At 51.0% G+C, this 13,118-nt stretch overlaps 3 protein-coding genes across 4 annotated transcripts; all 3 read right to left on the reverse strand.

The window, feature by feature from the left end:
* Nucleotides 1-752: 752 nt before the first annotated feature.
* LOC109756600 (syntaxin-121) lies at nucleotides 753-2,101 on the reverse strand. The gene has a single exon (XM_020315448.3). The coding sequence runs from the start codon at nucleotides 1,866-1,868 to the stop codon at nucleotides 900-902; it is 969 nt and encodes a 322-aa protein (XP_020171037.1). The 5' UTR covers nucleotides 1,869-2,101; the 3' UTR covers nucleotides 753-899.
* Nucleotides 2,102-5,533: 3,432 nt separating this feature from the next.
* Nucleotides 5,534-7,731, reverse strand: LOC141020517 (uncharacterized). The gene is made up of 3 exons (XM_020300737.4): nucleotides 7,300-7,731; nucleotides 6,186-6,293; nucleotides 5,534-6,100 (listed from the first exon to the last, which is right to left on the reverse strand). Exons 1-3 carry the CDS (start codon nucleotides 7,624-7,626, stop codon nucleotides 5,789-5,791), a joined length of 747 nt encoding a protein of 248 aa, XP_020156326.1. The 5' UTR covers nucleotides 7,627-7,731; the 3' UTR covers nucleotides 5,534-5,788.
* Nucleotides 7,732-7,936: 205 nt separating this feature from the next.
* LOC109741661 (protein IQ-DOMAIN 5) lies at nucleotides 7,937-12,573 on the reverse strand. 2 transcript variants are annotated; one of them, XM_020300736.4, is made up of 7 exons: nucleotides 12,284-12,573; nucleotides 12,050-12,177; nucleotides 11,251-11,487; nucleotides 10,022-10,252; nucleotides 9,695-9,808; nucleotides 8,746-9,217; nucleotides 7,937-8,438 (listed from the first exon to the last, which is right to left on the reverse strand). In XM_020300736.4, exons 2-7 carry the CDS (start codon nucleotides 12,134-12,136, stop codon nucleotides 8,293-8,295), a joined length of 1,287 nt encoding a protein of 428 aa, XP_020156325.3. In that variant the 5' UTR covers nucleotides 12,137-12,177; nucleotides 12,284-12,573; the 3' UTR covers nucleotides 7,937-8,292. The 2 variants fall into 2 exon arrangements, with proteins under 2 accessions (XP_020156325.3, XP_020156324.1); XM_020300735.3 differs by having other exon boundaries at nucleotides 7,937-8,444; nucleotides 12,284-12,571.
* Nucleotides 12,574-13,118: the final 545 nt, after the last annotated feature.

The following is a 13,118-nucleotide window of genomic DNA, read 5'->3' on the forward strand; positions in this document are numbered from 1 at the left end:
TAATAGGATAGGCAATTAGTTTTTCTGTCTTTCTTATGCCAGGCGGTTGTGGCTTTACCTTTCTTTTTGTGCTCTTTGTGAGCATTTTTCGTTCTTTTGTTTTGAGACATGATGACTTGTGTTGAACTTATTTGCTTATTAATAAATATGGCCGTATGCATCGTTCTGATGCAAAGGCCGGGGCTTCCCTTTTGAAAAAAACAAGCGTAAATTGCCGGTCAATGGTGATTTTTCGCCTAGAAACAAGACGACCGATACAGCCGAATACGAGCGAAAACGGTAATCCAAGCGGGGCCTTATGTGTTCCCTTCTTTAGAACGGACTGCGCCATGTACCGGACTTGTGGTGCAATTCCAGTGGGAGGTGGTTCAGCTAATCTTGATTCCAATGAGCAGAATTATATTACTGCATCACAATCTTGTCGGAGTCCAGCCTGCCTCGAAATGACACGGAAGGTCTGCCTTTCGAGAAGCTTGCAAGCAACGAAATTTTCCTACTAGCACCACCATGTCTATGGTTGACGAGCACGCAGGCAGCTCGAGATTTGGACGACCTTCCGTAGATTACTCCAACCAACGAGCGGTGCCTCGCATCTGGAGCCTGAATCTTCTCTTCTTCTCTCTTGATTGCGTCGCCGGTCAGCCGCGCCGGCACATGGACTCCGACCAAGTCAAAGTTGGCTCACCTGTCACACAAGCTTGGCTCCACACTCCAACCCAAACTTAATCAACTGCATAATAATTACCACTAAATCGCCGAAAAGTATATAGTCATATAATATAATCGAGTGGCTCAACGAACCACATGGATGGAGTAATTACAATCGCAAAAAATTCCACAAAAAACGATCAACAACACCCAGCAAGCAAGCAAGTCAGGATCATCATCACGAGCAGATCCTACTGCTGGCCGTTGTTGTTGTTGCTCTTGTTGGTGTTCTTGAGCACGATGGGGATGACGATGATGAGGATGACGACGAGCAGGATGCCGATGCCGATGCAGGTCCACTTGCGGGAGCTCTTCTGGTGCTTGCGGGCGACCTGGAGCTGCTCGCGCCCGCGGTCGACGAACGAGCGCGCCCGCCCGACGTGGCCCTCGATGTCGTCCAGCTGCTCCCCCTGCGCCGCCACCAGGACGGCCATGTCGTTGAACACCTGCTGCAGCTCCAGCAGGCTCCGCTCCAGGTCCGCCACGGCGCCGTGCCGCTCCTGGATCTCCGCCACCACGCCCAGCACCTCCCCGCGGCCCTGCTGCTCCGCGATGGCCCGCTGCAGGAACCGCTCCCCCTCGCCCGTCTCCGCCAGCGTGTCCAGCGTCGCCTCGTCGGGCTGCGACCCCGTCACCGTGAAGTAGCGCCGCGCCACCGTGTCCCGGTACTCGGAGGTGATGCGGGAGCGGAGGGAGGAGAAGGACTCCATGGCGTCCCGCAGTTTCTTGCGCAGGCCGGCCACGACGGAGGTGCGGGTGCGGTCCGTGGAGGAGCCCGGCCCGCACCCGGCCACGGAGCGGTTGGCGGCGTTGGCCCGGTCGAGCGACTCGAGGCGGAGCTTGACGACCTTGGCCTTCTTGATGGCGGCGGCGACGTCGGCGTCCATGCGGGAGCGGAGCGCGCGCACGGCGGAGGCGTCGTGGAGCGACTTGCCCGACTCGTTGCCGTCGTGGAGGGAGCGCTGGATCCGCTCCAGCTCCCGCAGGTCGTCCTTGATGGACTCCACGTCCTCGAAGAAGCGGTCCAGGCTCGCCCCCGCCGCGGCGCCCGGCGGCGCCGTCATCTCCACGCCGCCGCCGCCGCCGCCGCCGGACTCGAGGTCCCCGCCGTCGCCCCCCGCGCCCGCGCGCTTCCACGAGCTGGAGAAGAGGTTGTTCATGGCTCCTGCTGCCGGCGGCTCAGGCAAGGGTCGATGGGTCGATCGGTCTGTACGCCGGCTTCTTGATTCTCCTGGATGGGTGGAAGTCCTGGCGCGGTTTCTTGGATGGGGAGAAGCGGAGTGGACAAGGGAGGAAGAAGGGGTTAGTTACTTAACCGGTATTGATCGGGGCGGGGACGCGGGGTTGGGGGTTGAAGGGGTCTGCCGTCTCGTCCCGTGCGAGGCTCGGGGAAGGTGGGAGGAAGGGGACGGCGACCCAGACCCTTCTCCCTGCGGCAAGTGGATCCAATAGTAATACACCCGATCCGATCCGATCCGATCCGATCCGATCCGATGGCTTGGCGTCCAGGTTCGGTCCTTGGATCACGCGGTGGCGTGCGTCGGTTATCCCTGTATGGAAACTGGAAATCTCGAACCTAAACCGCGTCAGTGCGGCGCGCAGCTTAGCTGGCTGTACAAAGTTCACCAGGCAGGCATGTGCAACGGATTCCATTTCCGCAGCGCACCGCGCCGGACAAACCAGCTCGCCGCGGGTAAAATTAAGTGCTCCAGTATCAGTAAAAAATCGCAGGATGTGGCGGCAAATTCTACGTGAACTGCTCGGATTGGATTTGACTGGATTGGGCGGCGGTGAATTCCGTGGCCGTCTCCTGAAGACAATCATCAACACCATCCGTCGTAGCCATACGGTTGGTCGTGTTTGACCCGATCAATCGTCGGAGCAAGCAGAGGAGCACGTGTCCAGCTTGACCATAACACTTTTCTTGTCTCTCTCTCGTCCAAATGGGCTGAGTCACGCATTATAAGAAATGAAATGGAAAGTTAGCGACATGCATACTCCACATGTGCTCGGTGCTCGGTCTGTTTTTCTTTCTTTTCTTTTCGTTCTTTTTTGCATGGAGGTGCTCGGTCTGCTGATCGCACGAAAGCGCTGCGTCAAGCGTACAAGAAGAGGAGAAAACGCTTACTTGCCGGGATACAGTATGTAATTAGGTACGTTCGTTCGCTGGTTCGGTCCCTCGCGCCACTGGCCGGCCCCGGCCAACCGTATGTTCTGTTTCGTGAGCACTGAGCAACAGAGCAAGCCTCTTTTTTGAAAAAAATAAAACACTCCTTCCGGTTCCCAACTAGTACTATAAGTTGTTTTTATAAAGATTTCACTATGAACTACACACGAAGCAAAATGAGTGAGTTATACTCTAAAATGCATCTATATACATATGTGATCCATAATGAAATCCTTACAAAGGCTTATATTTATGAATGGATGAAGTATATTAATATCGTAAAGATATCAACTGCACTCAGGCTCTGCACCACCAAAATGTCACAAAGACATCCAGGGATGTCACAGCCCGAAAAGAAAATAAAAAAAAAGAAAGGAAAAAAACAAAGGCGCCACCACAGTGATCGACTGCTCTCAGCAGCAGCACATAAACAACCACCAAAGACAACGCCCAAAAAACATAAAAGGCTCCAAAAACGACGTCTTTAAGAAGAAAACAGTGCACAAGCGCCGTCGCGCCCGATTCAAGATCTTAGGTTTTCGCCCTGGAGAAAGTCCGAGCTTTCAAAACAATATCTTCAGCAAGGAATTTGCCAGGCACAACCAATGAAGATCAGACCTTAGGTTTTGACCCTGAAAGTCACGACTCGATACCTAAGCAGCGGCACAAAAAATGAAATCCTCTAATGGTGCCACCCCCACTAGCCACTGCTGCTTCTGAAAATTATCAAACACCTAGCTGACTCCATCACCTTCAAGGCCCCCTCCGCCTTATCGATCCTCCGATCTCAGCCACCATGACTTTCTCCACCGCTGCTTATGCCATGGAAATCGATACCGACATGCCCCATGGTGTCAACAAACAACAGACCTTCGGAACACGTCGACAGCCAGATCGAGGAGAACCAATCATGCAGATCGTTGCAGTGATGCGATAAGAGAACTAGGACTGCCACCATTTCGCTGCCTCCACCATGCCGACGCCATCGCCGCCACGGCGGGCACACCGTCCCACGATGCCTACAGCCGGCGCCGCCGGCTGAAGACTGACTTCAGATCTGGGCGGATCCCGATCCACCGCCACCCCCTCGCCTGCACGATCTGCCACCTCAAAGCCGCCGTGAGGATCCGCCGCCGCACCACCACGACCCTCGTCATCACGGTGCCCCGCCCAGCCGCTCCGTCCCATGGCGGAGTCCCAGCGCGAGAAGGCGAAATGCCCTGCCGTCACCGACCTCGTCCTCTGACGGCGGCGAGGGAGGAGGGTGCTGTCGTCGGCTGCAGGAGCGCCCTCCCTGTCGCCCACGGGAGCAATGTGGGTGGGTCAGATCTGATCTCAGGTCGCTTCTATGAAGAGAGCAAGCTGCAAGCGCTCGTCATTCTCGACTCAGGCCACCGTACGTGACGGCGCTGCTCGGATCACAAGGACGCGCGCCACAAACAAATGCTCTCCTTTTATTTATTTATTTTGAAATGGAGGCAAAAGATTTGCCTCGTCGATTAATTAAGAAGAAGAGAATTGCCCAGTTAATTAACGAAAAACCGATACATATAGACCACATGCGGACTATTCGCTAAGAAACAAACTCCATGACCCCATAGTCAACCCGACAAACATACATAACATGTAACAACCACATACCCTCAACGAAGCCACGGTTGAATACATCAGGCGCCACGAAATCCTCGGAGATGAGCCAGACGGCGATGGAGGACGGCAGGACTGAGCATCCTCCATTAAGCAACCGCTGACGCCTTACCAATGGCGCCACTCTTCTTGCCTATGGCCCTGAGAGCCTTCTTCACCTTCTTTATTTTGCACGTAGAACCCTCCACCGCTAGGAGGCAAGCAATCGCCTTGCCAGACCCAGGACAAGCTGCATCCAAGGAGGGGAGCAAGCGGCCAAGCTTTTTCACAAAGACCACCTCGTCAATACGTGCCAACATAGCATCACGGTCAAAAATGGGCGGCCGGATGGGTTTTGGCGCATCCGAATTAGATGCCAAAGCACCTACCTCATCATCGTCGGCACCCGCAAACGCCACCTGGCCAACGGCCTCAGGTGAGAGAGCAGTAGCAGCATCCAAACATCCACGGTCCACAAAGTCGAGCAGCTGAATGGGCTCCAACGACGATGGTGAAGTCGAAGTGGGCATCACCAAATACCTTACAAGTGACTCCATCTCCTTAGGAAGCACCATCGAAATAGGCCAAGTAGGCTCCCCACAAATCTTTTGCAGCTCAGGCATAATCTGCAGCACCAAAGCCATGACCTCGACAACAGCTTCACTCTCAGAAGCAATCGACACGACAGGCAACGGCAATCGACACGATGTATCACAAGGGGAGAGATCTCCATACATGCATGCTTCCTCATCGACATAACCAACCTGGATCTCGGGCAACAGGGACAAATCAAGCACAACCCTAATCTGAAGCTCAGGCAGCGAAGACACATCCAACACCACCTCTAGTTTGGCGAGAGCGGCCTCCACCCTCCCCAAAACACTCCCAACTCGCGCAAGGCAGTCACGAAGCTTTTATACATGTACAACAGCCGAAAGTAACAAATTTTAGCTCATCCGACATCAAAACTTTTCTCCAATAGTTGCATAAACAGTCAAACAATGCGCTAGTTTCAAACTACTTTCTCGTCCATACCACCACAAAACTACACAAATTCCATTATACATTACAAAAATACACTAGTTTCGTACGTAGCTTACATTGTCTCTATACCTAACAGTTAACGAGTGTACATAGCAGCTGATAATCGATACACAAAGCAGTTGGTCACAAACGTTACACGGCACGGGACAACAAACAGTACACGGGCGACGACGCAATATGAAGCTGCACGAGGAGGAGGAAGACGGCCGGGGGGACTGACCGTGACCGAGCACGCACGACATGCTAGAAGAAGTTGCTGAACTGCCCCGCAAGTGAGTCCTTGAGGTTGGAGAAGAGCCCGAAGAGGGAGTACTGCTTCAGCTTGGACACCTCGTACCACGAGTTGAGCACTGCCTCGTGCTTGTCGGTGCCGGAGAAGGCGAGCTGGATCCCGGGGCTGCAGTCCACCTGCCCGCCGCCGCTGCCCTTGCAGCTCGACGTCTTGATCGCGCAGCTGTTTTCGACGCACCCAAAGTTGGCTTGCCCGGAGCACGACGAGCAGCCGTCCGCCTTCCAGAAGAGGTTCTGGAGCGTGCCCTTGTGGAACTCGAACACCTGGGAGACAGAGGGAGACAGTGATGAGCTTTGTGGGCGTAAGATCTAGAGTAGTATCCTCCAGCCTATGGGTTTATGGGCGCACCAGGGTGAAGCCGGTGACTGTGTACGAGCTGTTGCCGACGAACACGGGCGGCGACCTTGCCGCGAATTTCCTCCCGGCAAAGGCCACCATGTACCCACCAGCAGATGTCTGGAACAGAGCGAAAGAACGGCATGTTAGGACTAATGATGAACCCATCATCTTTTATGTCAGAACACTGTCCAACAAGACATTTGATGAGTACACCTATCTTATCTACTACAAGAAAGTAACAATTGTATCATGATAGAACGATGCAAGCTATTGTGCAGTTCTTCTCAGCAGGCCGTATCTACTCCAGGTTGTCTCGGAAAAAATTACAGTGTGCTGAAGTTTTCAGTATTACTGAAATCGTTCTTATGCAGCAGTCTTATTAACCCATATTTGCAAGAAAAAACAGAATGCCAGTCAATGAATCAGGTACTAGATGAGAAATAAATGAGCGTCCTCATCATAATAATCGGTCATCATGATACTATCTTAAAAACAAACGGCTGAGCCCAATCAATTAGTTGAAGGGGAAATTTCCCCAGAGTGAGGGGACAGCACATTCAATAAATCCTCAGACGAGATTGCACCGACCAAGTAATACTCCAACCTAGCACTTAGGTTGGGCCACAGAGAACACGGAGGCATGTTGAGAGCGCCATTAACGGATCTACCCTCCTCCAATGAGCCCAAAAACGTAGCTGTCGGTTGTCTGGACGTGTTGCCTGTGGGGCAGTCTCCAGCTCTCCGTTTGTTTGGCTTAAACCTCCCCAATCAAGAGGCGATCATCAATGGATTTGTGAGGTGTCCCCAACGATTTGAATTTCTTCATCCCTCACACACTAATTGACAAAAGGCAAGGAGGGCGTACCGCATGATTGATGGCCATCCCAAATTCTTGCTTGCAAAGCACTATGATTTATTTACTATTTATAGAAGAAGTAAAAAAGGAGCTAGCTAGAAGACAATTCTTTGTGCCAAACAATTGGTTCCCCTGGGGTGCAAATGGGAAATCAATTAGGGTTCGTCATACGGAGCATATTCCTCGCGCAAAAAGCTTCGATCGAACAACAAAATTCGGAGGAAAGGCTTGAGGAGGTGCAGCTCGGCGGAGGACGACTCGACTCACCAGGGCTTTGGGGTCGGAAGCGTTGACGGTGAGGAGCGAAATCTCGTCGACGGTGGGGCGGAAGAGCGCGAGCTGCGGGCCGGCGCCGGCAAGGTTGAGGCGGCTGTCGCAGGGCGAGAGCTGCACGCCGCCGGAGAAGAAGGCGTCGCGGCCCGCGAAGGCCACCCCGAAGGTGAACCCGTCGCCGCGGCTCACCGTCGCGTCCGCGCACGGCTCGTACACGCCGTTGCCGTCGCCCCTGGCCGAAGCCGCGGACGCCGCCGCGAGGAGGAGGAGGAGGAGGACGGCCGGCGCCCGCCTCGACGTCGCCGTCGTCGTTGCCGCCATGGAGACAGACAATTGTTTCGGGCGCCTCGCTGTGGGTGCCTCGGGCGCGACGGAAGTCGTCGATGGATGACGGTTCCGCTACGGTTCACGCCAAGCAAACGGAACCAAACGAAACGCGTCGCGTCGGGGCAAGGAATAAAAGGTAGAATGAGCTGGCTTTCTTGCTGGGCCGAAGCCCATTTGGTCTGATAGGCCCGAGATTTAACAAGCAACTCAACTACTACTTCAGATTCTTCTAAAAAAAAAACTACTACTTCAGGCACCATGGCCCAGCAGCTCAGCAAGGTAGAGACTACAGAGCACACACCAGTGAAAAGCACGGGGTTACCCTTGATAAAAACATAAAGTTTCAGAATTGTTTTTTATTGTACAAAAAATAGTTCCAGAAAATGTGAGCCCATACTTGCTCTTAGCTACAAATACAACAGTACAAGCTATGGTAACCTCCAGGACTAGAGGCACCAGCTGACCAGCACATACATATCCAAGCACTAGCTAGATCTCATCTCCTGAGATGAGCATTTTGACTGCATACCTATAATATGGCTAAGAAATAAATGCACATTGCTCCAATGGACCTTCCAGAATCTAAGGCCGCCCATGTATCAGAGCGCAGCATGCTGACTTCGAACCTTGACGACGGTAGATGGGGCTTCAGATGGCTTGTCAAGCCTGCAGCTCAACTCTCTTGAGCAGCAGATCAACGGAACCGGCACGGCGATGCTTCCCTTCCAGCGCTGGGGAGTCTTCGGTAGCCTTGGGGGATCGGTTCACCGCAGGTTTATTCACTTGCCGTTTGCCAACTTCTGTGCCTGCATCTTTTCAGTAGCAAGTGAGTCTATCTGGAAGCTTTAAGCAACCGTATAAACCGAGGCACAAGTTGGAGCAGGAAACAAACAGCTTTTGTTTTTTTGTGGGGAAAAAGGAAACAAACAGCTTGTAGTATGGAGATTACTTCTGAACTGATGAGTAGTTATAGCGCGCGCACATGAGAAGAACTTATGCTAGACAAGGACATTTATCAAAAAAATGATGCCTTTTCCGAAGAAGAAAAGTTACTGAAAACCAGCAGGAAATCTTTGCATCACTAGATGTAACAGATGCAAGGTTTGAACTTACCAGTGCCAGGCAAGGAGAACCTCTTGTTGGCCCGAGGTTGTAACTGCCCAGGCCTCTCCTTAGGATTACTACTGCTCCGGGCACCAAGTCCCGAAAGACGAGACGAGACTTCATCAGAACCTTCCTTTGGTGGCAGCTTCCGTTTCGGTTTAGCTGACGCCGAACCGGCAGACGGGTTCGACAAGGAGCCACCACCCTCTGAGTTCGAGGGGCGGGCCTTCTGGATCAACACACTTGAATGAAGAGCTGAAACCTGCTTTTTCACAGGTTTCCTGTATGGAGCCTTGGTTGCATTTCCCTCAGCATGGTGCGCTCCGGTATCAATGGCAATTCCATCTGCTGCGTACATGCCAAGGAACCGACTCTCCCACGGGCGGACGGCCATCCATCTCTCCAGCCAATTCCAGCTCCAGCTGTTCCTGTCTAGTTCAGAAGCTGTAATGGCTGCCTGTTGCCTTGAACCTGCTTGCCACTGCAAAAGGAGAGAAGAAACTTAAGATTTTTTTAAGAAAAAGGAGAGAAGGAACTTCAGATGGAACACTAAAGGAAGCACTGACGCTTTCCCTTTTTCTTTTCAAGTAGTGGCCTCATATTAGCTATGCAGTACAATTACAGATAAAGGCTAATCAATAGCAGAATAGCAAGGAAAACATGAAGAACAAAATTATGTAGCTAGCTTGGAGGGAAGGTTAACTTCGATGTTATTCATGAAAGCAACACTTGGAAGTTGGAGTGCAGCAACAGCAAACATAGTAGAGTGCGGTGCAGCCAATCATACAAAAACAGCGAGCATGAGGCTTCCCAAATGACCTTAGACATCCAGAAGCTATACTTAGGTTCAGGGCAATATGTTTGTTCCACTATATAGCATTCACTAATCCACGGTTCAAGCATCGTGTTGTTACCACCATTGAGTAATGTCCTCGGGTAAAACGTATGATAAAGTTACCTGGTGAGAAAGGGCATAGGCCATGGCTCTCTCACGCTTGGCTGCTGCTTCCTGCCTCTTCAACAATTTTGCTTGGATGTCTTCCACAGACCCTATACTATCGCACCACCCATCCTGCATTTTAAGTAAGGTGGTAATGGAAGTTAACAACTCAGGCCAAATAACTGCACTGCACTACCATTTATTTCCTGATAAAAAATGTAACTCTAACAGGAACCTTATGAAAGGATGTCAACAAATAAGGCAAGCAGCATAACAAAAATAATAATATAACAGGATGTCTTACAAATTATAACCACAATTTTTGCAAAATGGTGTGTGCCTTACCTCAACTTCTCGAACATGTGCCTCGTCCGTTTGCTCTTCTACATTATTTTGTTGCTCATCCATCTGATTTTCCAAGGCCACACGAACCCGCCTTGCTCTAACACGGGCTTGTACCCTGACCAAAGCTTGCATACACCGAAGTGTTATAGCAGCTTGCTTTCTCACTATATGACCCCTTACAAGGGCTTGAAGCCTAACCAGTCCTTTTAAAGCTCGGCGGGCTCTCCTAGCCTGAAGAGGAATGAAGCTAAACTTAGTGTAGTACTAGTACCTTATAAGAAAATAGACATTTAGAGCAATCTTGGCAGATTCCTCGATTCCATTCTAACATTTCTTTGTTTCCGAGAGAAACTTGTTGGTACGATACAATGCTTTGCACTAATACTTCGACAACCAGCCGTATGAACATACAGTCCATCAAACATTGTTGCACAGTACTGATGGTGATGAACATAGACCTATACATAACATTTCCACGAATTATAGATTTTACTTCTACCATGTATTGCAGTATCAGGATGATCGAGCTGTAGCTTTTCTTACTTCTACTGAAACTGCATAGTCATCACATAATGCTAATCACTCTGTATGTTATAGTTGTTGGAATTCAAAACCAAGTGAAATTTGTGAGGTAAGACAAGTGCAGCACACCCTACTGACTGCACAAAGTCCTGTTTTAAATATACAATGGATAGCAAGCCTCCTAATATTGCCCTATATTGAATTCATGCTCCAGCCAACTCATCCAAAAGTCCGAATTGATGGAGGGAGGTGGGCAATATATTTCAACACTCCCCCTCACGTCTAGGCTATATTAGTCCTTAAGACTAATTAAAACCTCAAGACCTCTTGGCTCGGATACCATATTGAATTCATGCTCCAGCCAACTCATCCAAAAGTCCGAACTGATGGAGGGAGGTGGGCAATATATTTCAACACCCTATGCATGCAAATGCAGCCATGCAGGTGCAGATTTGCTTGGACAAAGGAGCTCCATATTTTGGAGACTGGAGCTTTAGTAATTTACTAGTAAACCGCACATCGGCAATCAAGCAAGACTAATTAAAACGTAGCACATGATCCAATTTCTCTACAAAAAAAGTAACCACTGAAATTTTCAGACCCCTTGCATCTTATCAATATACAAGTTAGGAAACATGTGTAATTATTCCCACTGTACAGAGCAAGCAAGAAGTTAACTGCTAATCGACAGAGAAAAAGGTGAATACCAGTAGGGCTCTATATGCAGTCTGAATAATTGTGGCAGCCCAGATCTCTTTGAGCTCCTCTTCTGTTTGAGGCAGTGGCACACTAAGCATACTGAAACCAGGTCCTGAGCATGAAGGTGTATCGCACTCATCTTCTGACGGACCATTTTCATCAGGGAACTCTTCTGGTCCGACAAGGCTAGCGTGATCCTGGGAGTGCTGATCCTGGAAGTGGAACTGATCGACGGCATCTGTTTTCTGCAATTTCCCCAGTTCACAATGTGTAAGCAAACAAGGAAGCACATCATCAAAGGAACATGTGGCAGCACTCTATTCCAAAAAAAAAATGGGAAGAAGAAACATGGTCTCCTCATGTGTTTATCATCAGGGACGGTAGATTTATAGTTATTGTGCTTTTTTTCGAAAAGGATCAGTTGAGTTTTTGTTTGGGGGGGGGGGGGGGGGGGGGGGGGGGGGGGGGGGGGGGGGGCTAACTTCAGTCCTCAAAATTCAATCTTGTCAGTGGTGCAGAGCCAAAGGATGACTCAAATAATATAACCCAGATCTGCAACAAGCCAACAACTACAACTTGCAAAAGCAATGCATACAGAAGTACCAACTGATACCCTAGATTAGATTTAGTGTATGATAAGAATGAATTCCTACTGTATGATAAAAAAGCACTGGGCAAAATATTGTTACGATCCTTCCACTCCACATCCAAGCAGAATAAGTAGGTATCCCAGAGGAATTAAGGAACCCAGAGGTGAGAGCCAAACGAGAGGCGGAATCGCATGTAGGTAGAAGTAGTGGCGCGTACTGTTGGGCCGGCGTCGCCATCCTCCTTGCGGCGCTGCTGCTGCCTCTCCACCTTCCTCAGCCCAACCAACGACTTGAGCCACCTCATCGCGCCGCCGCGTCACCTCACCTCGCCGCCTCTGCAACAACCTCCAGTCGCAGAATTTTCTTCCGTCAGCACGAGCGCAAAGCCGCAAACTGCGCAATCTCACATAAGGGACAAGAGAAAACAAAACCGCGGCGGAAAGTGAGTTACCAGATCACGGGCACCTGACGCCGGAGGAAACAACCGGGGCCGCGCACCGCCGCCGGCCAATGACGGCCGCCGCTCTGCGAGATTGGGAGGCCTGAGGAGGCCAAGGGAGGGAGGGAGTTTCGGGAGGGAGGGGCAAGGGTGGAGGGAAGGGCGTGGGCTCGAAGCGTCAGCAGTGCCCAGTGCAGTGGCGCTACTCCCCTGCCTGCCTGCCTGCTACTGGCACCGGCACCACGCGGCCATTACTGCCGCTCCTGTGTGCCGGTGCGAATTATTGCTCGCTCGGCTCGGCTGCCTGCCTGTGTGGCAGCCGCAGGGAGGAGGAGGGCGAGAATTATATAGACAAGAAAATTACCCTGTTGCCCGCTACGGCAAATAAACAAACAAAGAAAGAAAAGCGCGGCGCTTTTCTCATTCTCAGGTTTTGCTTTCTGCACCCGCTTGTCGGGATCAAAAGCCCTTTCTTGTTGCTCGTTTCTGAGTCTGAGATTTTCACCGCCTCTCATTCTTTTCTGCCTGCGTCTCGCAGGCAAAGATTCTTTGATTAGCTTTAGGACAAGGTGATGCTGCTGCTGCTGCTGGGTTTAGAGTTATAGTTTAGCAACGGCGTGCGCTCCCCAGGGTGAAAGCTGTGGTGTTTTTGTCACCCTCTGCTGCGGATTTTGTTGGATTTGGTCAGTGGCTTTGTTTGAGACTGTGGACTGATTGATCACGTGCCTTGTGTTTGTGGCACTAAGATTTCAGGGTCGGCGTGATTCCTCTTTAATCTAAACATATATTCTTTGAGATACGCATCACTACTATAGCTTTCTTCACTGCCATTGCCATCTGTATTTCA

The sequence above is a fragment of the Aegilops tauschii genome, chromosome 5 (assembly GCF_002575655.3).
Source record: "Aegilops tauschii subsp. strangulata cultivar AL8/78 chromosome 5, Aet v6.0, whole genome shotgun sequence".
NCBI lineage: Eukaryota > Viridiplantae > Streptophyta > Magnoliopsida > Poales > Poaceae > Aegilops > Aegilops tauschii.